Consider the following 8568-nt stretch of genomic DNA (forward strand, 5'->3'; position numbering starts at 1 on the left):
ATTCACTCCAGCCGGTTATTCTCCTTCATGTCGCAGCGTGTGATGCGGTCGAGCGGCGGCACACACACCCCTGTGCAACTTTAAAGACGAGCCAAAGAACATTCGCAGCATAAGGCGCAACCTCGGTTGTGAGCCACACGCAGGCACAACGCGAAAAGGGCCTTAAAAGAAAAAGCGTCTGTCGGCAGGCATCACACAACATCAAAGCAAACACAGGTGTGGGTGTGTGTGTGATGCTGATGATGATGGCCGACCAGTGAGAGGGCGCGGGGTGGCCACAACAGAGATGACGATGGTGCAGTTATGCGAAGACAGACAAGCAGGCAGAGCAACTGCGTCTCTACGTGTCCGTGTGCACGAGGGCGCTCCGCTCTCGCCCCGACGACGGGTATCGCCAACAAATAATGTGTATGTCGGCTCTACAGATGCGGGTGCGGGAGAAGAGAAGGCAGGAAAGGCGAAACGACGGGTGAGAGTGTGATGGGAGAGGGTGGGCACACATAAGGAGTGGGAGGAAGAGAAAAGAGGTGGAAGACCGCAAAGAGGTCATCCATGAGCGGCACCCGAGCGCCGCTGCACTACGCCTCCCACCACTGCACGCGAGCACAGTCACGCGCACAGCAGCAAAGGGAACGATAGTGGTGCTGAGGGATGCAAACAGGCGAATAGGAAATACGTCAGAGGAGCACCGCCGAGTTTGCAGTAGTTGGAGGGGACGGCGGATCACCGGCGCAGCATCACGCAAAGAGATCTGCGCTGGCAGAGTAGAAGACAGAGAGAGACCCTTGCAACGGAGGGGTGAGACGGAGAGGCAACGGGCACCGAACAGGCGCATCCTCCACTGATGGCCCCAAGCCCAAAAGCCGAGGGGTGGAAGAACAAGAGAAGACGGCTGCATGTCGCTGCTTCGGCTAATCGTGTAGATGTGTGCGCGTCAATGCAGACGCAGCCCACTGTGTCTCTGCCTCTCTTCCCCCCCCCTCACACAAACCCTTCCCTCTCCTTCGCCTCCCTACCACCTGGTATAGTTGCTTGTGGCCGTCCACAGGTACAGAGAATGAAGCGCGCAGACAAATACAAAACTCCAGGCACTGTAGTTTTGTATTTGTGGAGCACGCGCACAGAGACGAAGAGCGCGAGAGTGAGACGCGCTTGACGCCCGCTGCTGCTGCTGGCCCGTGGTCGGCCCGTATCATCGCATGAATGCGCGGGAGAAGGCAACACAGTATTAAAAACGAAGCAAGTAAGAGAGCGCGCAAGAGGGAGGAAAGCAACGCTGGCAGCTGTTGCATTGCCGTACTCCCACGCTCGTCTCCATCAAACTGGCCTGCTGAAAGACGGAGGCAAGAGTACGAAGGGAGGAAGATCGCGACTTGGGAAGGACTCCACACCGGACGGAGAGCAGGATTGCCAAGGTCAGGGGCACAGGTGACGGAGGCACAACACGAGGCGTATCGCGCGCGCGTTTGGTCCTGTGCATAAGTGGGTGTCTGCGTGTAGGCTTGCGTATTCGGAATTGCAGTGATGGGACGGCGCATACATACAAAGAAGTGCTTGGTCCTCGGGGCTGCGCTCATCGTCTTCAGGCAGCAGACGCGTCGACACCCCCTCCCTCTCATTGAGCTTTCCTGCCGCTCTGCGACTTCGATGGCCACCACGTCAACTGCTGACACTAGACGGGTTCGGCTGCTGGTGTTGCCGTCAGTACAGCGGGGTCTCGTCGCGAGAGCGCTGGGGGTAAAAGGTCTGCTCCTCATCCATCACCGGAAGCCTCGTTGCACTCGCTGCTGCCTCGCCACCATCGTCACTGATGTCGTCCTCGTCTAGAGCAAGGGAATGGCTCCATAGTCGGCTCATTTCATGCAATAGGTGCCCGGCCTTCTCCGAGGCGGCGACGGCCTGCCTCACACGGGCCTCGACCTCGCCCATGGCACCTGCGACGCCCTCCGCGTGATGAACCGCCGCCTCCCACGCCTCCTTCTCCGCCTTGTGCGCTGTCTCCTTCGCCTGTAGCTCCAGCTCGAGCAGCGTACAGCGGAACTGCAGCAGCTGATGCTCGTCGGCAGTGCTGTGGTCCCCTCCCTCCGCCGCGCCGCCACGGAGCTCCCTAATCTGGTTCTGGACATGGCGGCGCTGGCGCGCCAGCGTGCGCGGCGTCAGCGTTGTCGTGATGGTAGAAATGAGGGGGGTGCAAACGAAAGTGTTGGCACTCATCAGGCTCGTCGATGCGCTAATGGAAGTGTTTCGCGCCCCCGCGTGCTCCACAGATGCAGGTGCCACTGTCAGCGCCGTAAAGGCAGAGACGCCGTCACTGCTGTCTTCACGACTGAGTCTCTGTGAAGACGCTGGCCCGCGCGAGGCCACGGTCGCCGTGCCTGCATTCTCCATCGCGTCTGGAATGGGCAACGGCGTGAGCGTGGGAGGGGCGGTAGCGGCCTGCGAGAGGGCGCGTTGCGGCAGAGAAGGTATGCCCGCCTCGCGCAATGCCAACCTCGCAGCAACGCAGACCTCCGGAGAGCAGCCGCCCACTGCACCGTTTCTCTCCACGTCTGCTGCCGTGCGCATGGGGGACGGCTCTGCAGACAGTGGCACGGCGGAAAATGAATAGGCGCTGCGGCCCCACGGGGGCTCGGCCTCGCGACCGCACTCACATCCGACAGCAGTTGTCGGAGCCCGCACAGGCGTCCACGAAGTCGACTCCGCAGTTAGCGACGACGCGCCTGGCGACAAAGGCGGGTACATGGAGGAGGACGCGCTCATGGAGCGCCATGCCAGCACACGGGGACGCTCCACCGAAGGCCTGCCAGACGCCGCAGCGAGCGCATCGATTACCATGATACTCCTGTCTGTCTCATTGTGCTCTGTGAACGACGCAAAGGCGCTGCTTGGTGGTAGAGCGGAGGCGTGGCCGGACGGGCAACGCAGGCTCTCGCTGCCATTAGACCCAACAGCGATGGGGTCGGAGATGGGATTGACGCTGCCGGTGCCCCCCTCGATGTAATCACCGCAGTTCTCCTTCGCCTGCGGGTGCAGTGCGGCCGCTAGCGCCTCGGCGCGCAGCTCTGACTCCTCCAGTGCCGATTCAAACTCCTCCGCTCTTCGCATGGCAGCGCGTTCGGCAGCGCGAGCCACCACCAACATTCCCACTAACTGCTCCACGTCTTCCGTGGCTTTGCGATAGTCGCGCTCTAGCACTGACTGTTCCTGCAGAAGTCTGGCGTAGCGCTGCAGGTAGCGCTGCTGGGATGAAGCAAGCTGACTGGTTCGCCGGTCAAGCCGCAGCTGTAGCTGGTACTTTTCTGAGTGCAGCACGTGCGTATGCTGCTCCAGGAGATGAACATAAGCCTCCAGCTCATGCGTGTAGGCGGTGCCAAACGCGGCAGCAGTGTCGCCATCAGCAGCAGAGCTCGTGTGCGCACCTCTGTCGTCGCCATCCGGTGCCGCAGGCCTCTCCGGGCTCAATTCTGCGAGATGAAAAAGGCGTGATTTGCCGCTTATATCGTCATTACACGGTCGCTCCGCAGCGGTGTGCTCCCGGCAGCTCTTCTCTGCAGCTCCGCTAACCGCCACGCCCGCGGTATCGGCAGGTTGTGACTGATGCCGGAGAGCAGAAGCCGAAGACGATCCACGGCCACGAAGCTCCTGCAAGTCTTTTGCCAGCGCTGCTGCTCTGGCCTGCGTGACGCTCAGCTGCGCTTGCAGGAGTCGCTGCTCCTCGCACACTTGCCGCACCCACACCTCCGCGTCTTGCTGAAGAGCAGCACGCAGCCCGTCCTTCCAGCCCTCCTGCGCCTGCAGCTGCAGAATACGCGCCATGCCGCAAGAGCTGCTCACGATAGACGATGGGGGCAGGGAGGAAGAGAACGCTGAGGCACGCAACTGCTGCGCATCTGCAAGCCTGCGCCGCCGCTCATCGTGTGTTGTCGGCGATACAGCGCTCACGTCGGCTACCGTGGAGGTGACGAGGTGGCCGCCATTGGCGCACTCTAGCAGCTCTCGGGCCGGGAGAGGTGCGTTGGATTGCGCCGTTGGGAGGTCGTCATCCCTTTCTCCGACAACATCACCGGACGTAGATGCCGCCCTGCGTGTACCTCCCTCCCATGTTCGTCGGCCGCCCTCTTCTGCGGCGACGGTAGACACTGACGTGATGAGCACTGATGGGGTGCCAGATGATGCGCATAACACTATCGGCGGAGAGCAGTTGCTGGTGTCTTGGACGGCCTCAGCAACCTGGCTCCCGCTGTGACCTCGCACTGGTGTAGCCTGCGGCAAATGCCGCAGGCGTGACGGTGATGGCGACGACGACGATGGCGGCTCTCGGGAAGCAGCGTTGCTGCCTTCACGCGGGTGCTGCGGCAGGAGCACTACTGCTGAAGGCGATGGCGCAGAAGAGCGGGAAGCGATGGGGAGGGGGGTTGGCGGGGGTGGGGCGACTGGCTGCAGCGGTACCGCTGCTGCTGGGGATCGGAGGGTGGACGAAGGCATCCAAGGCTCCCGCAGATGTGTGCGAGTCGACTCGTCATCTCCACGCCCCACCGCCTCTGTCTCATTCACGTGGTATGTCCTCGCTTCTGCTTTGACTGGCACCGTGGCGGCCCGAGGCGGCGCCGCCGCCGGCATCTGCACAACAGGAGATGCAGAAGCCGAGTGCTGACCATGGGCCGCCGCATCGCACGACAGCTCCTCCGTGCTCCCGCCCTTATTGTTCACCATATGTGCGTCGTCGACGGTTTGTGGAGTGGGCCCAAACGACTCTGGTTGCAATGCTGAGGGATTAGTTAGACTTCGGCCTTCGAGACGCCCCTCTGACGCGGGTGCACGCACGACGGCAGCCCTGGGGCGGCGCATGACATCGCCGCGGGCGAGTGGAGACACTGAGGTGGTGTTGGGAGAGGAGGGGCGGCGCGCAGATGCGTCAGACGCCGATGCACGGAGCGAAATGCTTTGATTGGCAATCGACGTGTCTACGCTGAAAGGAGTTTGCCCCCAACGGCGAAGCTGCGGAGCACTTGGACAGGCGCGGCGTATGCGACCACTTGCATTCAGCTCACGCGTCTGCACCATCTCCACGCTACGTTTGTGACCGCAACTGCCATGGCTCATGCTGCTGTCACTTGTGGATCCGACCATACTAGCTGGTGTCTAGAGCTGACGATCTTCTGCTGCAAGGGAGGTGGCGTTGCTGTTCAAGTGTGCGCGCGCTCACGAGACTTGCGAGCACGCGTTATGTGTGTGTGTGTGTGTGTGTGTGTGTGTGTACTTCAGTTTTCTATGCATACCATGGGGAAGGGGAGGGGCTAGGGCTGAAAACACTCAGTAGATGTACAAGCAGGGGGAAGGGGGGAAGGGGCAAGGAATTGTCGTCGCGCCTCCTCCCTCCTGCGGGTGTCGGCGCTTTTCCTATTTCGTTGCGCGTGTTGGTTGTCTCTTCCTTTCCCTCTCGCGTGCCTAAGTTTTGATGTTCTTGTTTGTGCTTTTTGATCTAACCCATGCGTCCCCGCCACGCATGGGAGATGGTGCAGATTCCGTGTGAGTAACTGCTTATGCATGCATACATACATGTGTATGTGTGTGTGCAGGGAAAAGAAGGGGAGATGATTGAGCGAGTGAAAAAAGTTGTGCACACAAACAACCACAGGTATAGCCGCACACCCCCTTGAAGGCCATGAAGAAGCGCGCTGCTCGCACGCGCCTGCATGGCGGGAGAAGCCGGATCCTAAGATCACATGCTCAGAGTGCGAGGGAGGGAGATGGTGAAGAGGAAGGCAAGAAGGTGCGCATCGCCGTTCGCAGGCGGGCCCACATCACCCTCATCCCTTCAACCAAGCAGGAGAGGCTTCACCTATAGCAAATGTATAGGCAATCGCAGAGAGAAAGGAAGATGAAGAACCCTCGCACCCGCCACACACTCTCAGCATCGCGCACGCTCAAGTCCGCCAAGAGCTAATGTTTTCCATTCATCACTGCGCTCATAGCAGTGTGCGCTTGCAGGTGATCGGCAGAACCCAACGCAGACGCAAGCAGGCTCATGCAAGGAGCGGAAAAAGGAGGAAGGGGCGAAGGGGGGTGGGCAAGACAGCTGAAGAGAATGTCTGAGCGGGTGGCAGGTAATCGGACGGGCAAGCGTCCTCCTCACGCTCCAGCGTGGAGACCAGCACAGCGACAAGTACCGCGGTCCGACAACCTCCCGCCAAGAAAGGAGAGCAAAAAAACTATTGACCAGCGTGGGCACGTGTCGGTGCCCACGCACACACATGCGTATTCGCCTATATCGATCCAAAGAAAATGAGAACGTCGATAGAGTTTGAATGCTAACGAAGAGGTGCGAAGGCGCCGCTGCTACCGCCACCCCAGAGAGCAGATCCACGGCCACCTACGGAGGGCTCACCGCTGCTGCGATTCGCGTTGCCGCCTTTGGCCAAAGCGCCGGTCCGCTCCTGTGCCGCCCGCAGCTCGGCAATCTCAAGTAGCAGCGCGCGGGCATTGTTGGCCGACGTCACACCATCGCGCAGATGCAAGCTGAGCTCTTCCATGAGCTGACTGATGTGTTCATTCAGCAGCGCCAGCGCATCGCGGTAGCGCATACCCTTCGCTTCTAGCTCCTCCATAAGTGCCTCCTTTTCGCGCTTGAGTTGCTCCAACTGCTCCCTCAACCCTTCGGAGGTGGTGTCCCGGGCAGTACGCGACACGGGCTGAGAACGACCGCCGCCATCATCGCCGTGGTCAGGCTCGCTCAGACTGTCGTCAATACTACTGCCACGCTGCGCACCGCTGTCTTCATCATGTGCAGCCCACGAAGGGGTACCTGATACCCTGTCAGCCGCTCTTCCCTCGCGCTGCAGAAAAAGTCGCTGGTTCGCGGCCACCTCACGATCATATCGATCCTGAAGTGCACGCAGCTCGCGCTCGCAGTCGTCGCGAGAGTCTACAGCAGCCCTCTCTGCCGCCCGGGCCGCCTCCAGCAAGTTCACGAACTCCTCCAGCCTCTCCAGCATGTCGGTACACTCCATTGAAGTAAGCTCATGATCCTGCTCTACAGCTCTTAAACGCTCCTCGTACGAAACAACGAGCAGCCCTGTCCACGTCTCCGACAAGCACAGCGCTTCCTCCAACATTCGGCGCCACAGCTCCGCCCTCTGCGATTCCTCTGACGTGATCACTAGGATCACACCTTCCACATGGGCAACATCTGCCGCCACCGACAGCGCGACACCTTCACGCGCATCACTTAAACCCCCCGCATCGCTCCTCACCAAATCACTGTCACCAACTGACTCGCACCTCTGCATCGCTCCGACAAGCACTCCACAACGCCGTCGCGAAGCAGAAGTCTCCTCCTCCAAATCGCACAGTCGGCGATGTAACTCAGCGAGCTCCGTGTCTCGCTTGGCGAGGGTCGCAAGCGCCGCATCGGCTCCGCGCTTTGGTCCGTGGCGCACCCGGTACAGCTCCATCGTCAAGGGGTAGTCGTACTCCTGCAAGCGGCGGTCCATCTCCATCATGGTGGCATCAGCGTCGTGCTGTACTCTCACCGTCGCCAAAAGGCTCCCCATCCCAAACGCTATGTGCTCCACATCGCCGCGGGTGACGTGACATGCGTGGCTCACATCTGCGATGAAAGCCTCGCGAAGCGCCTCAGGGTGCTCCTGTACGACGACACTCCAGTCCTCTCCTGGCAACCTCACTGAATGCACTGTCACGACAGCCTCACCATTGCCACTCTTCTTCCGGCGCTGATCGTAAAAGTTCAGCTCTTCAATCTCCTCCGCAGCTCTGCGCAGCTGCTCAGTCAGCTCAGCTATCTCAGCGTCCTTGCCAGAGTGCTTAATCGCAAGGTCTTCCAACGCCTCCCGACCCTTCCATACACTCGCTTCCCGAACACTCTCCACATCGAGGAGTTGCTGCTGCAGCTCAGCGCACTCGTCACCCAGCGCCTCTCGTCGAACCTGCGCCACGGCCAACTGCTCCCTCAGCAAACCAACGTCCCTCGTCGCTTCCTCCACTTGCTTCTCCAGCAACCTACAAATTTCGCTACTGGCTGCCGCCTCTCGCATCGCTCCGCTCAGCAGCTCCTTCACACGCTCCATCTCGGCGTCCCTGTCGCACTGCTGCGCCTCCACGTCCCTCGCGCGCTCCTCCGCCTCACGCAGCTGCTCCCTCAGGTCAGCCACCTCGGCGTCCCTGTCGCACTGCTGCGCCTCCACGTCCCTCGTGCGCTCCTCCGCCTCACGCAGCTGCTCCCTCAGGTCAGCGAGCTCGGCGTCCCTGTCGCACTGCTGCGCCTCCACGTCCCTCGCGCGCTCCTCCGCCTCACGCAGCTGCTCCCTCAGGTCAGCCACCTCGGCGTCCCTGTCGCACTGCTGCGCCTCCACGTCCCTCGCGCGCTCCTCCGCCTCACGCAGCTGCTCCCTCAGGTCAGCGAGCTCGGCATCCAGCGCCTCTCGACGAACCTGCGCGACGGCCAACTGCTCTCGGAGTTCCCGGATCTCCCTTGCAGCATCCTCTAGTTGATCCTCGAGCGCGCCGCGAATCTCCCCACTACATTCAGCCTCACTGATCGAGCTGCTG

The 8568-nt window shown here is 61.1% G+C and overlaps 2 protein-coding genes across 2 annotated transcripts; both read right to left on the minus strand.

Moving 5' to 3' along the window:
* Nucleotides 1–1701: 1701 nt before the first annotated feature.
* On the minus strand, nt 1702–5130 carry LINJ_22_1140 (conserved hypothetical protein; the record flags this gene model as incomplete). Its single annotated transcript, XM_001465601.1, has 1 exon — nt 1702–5130. The coding sequence occupies one exon, from the start codon at nt 5128–5130 to the stop codon at nt 1702–1704; it is 3429 nt and encodes a 1142-aa protein (XP_001465638.1).
* Nucleotides 5131–6311: 1181 nt separating this feature from the next.
* Nucleotides 6312–8087, minus strand: LINJ_22_1150 (hypothetical protein, unknown function; the record flags this gene model as incomplete). Its single annotated transcript, XM_001465602.1, has 1 exon — nt 6312–8087. The coding sequence occupies one exon, from the start codon at nt 8085–8087 to the stop codon at nt 6312–6314; it is 1776 nt and encodes a 591-aa protein (XP_001465639.1).
* Nucleotides 8088–8568: the final 481 nt, after the last annotated feature.

Source organism: Leishmania infantum, chromosome 22 (genome assembly GCF_000002875.2).
Source record: "Leishmania infantum JPCM5 genome chromosome 22".
In the NCBI taxonomy this organism is placed as follows: domain Eukaryota; phylum Euglenozoa; class Kinetoplastea; order Trypanosomatida; family Trypanosomatidae; genus Leishmania; species Leishmania infantum.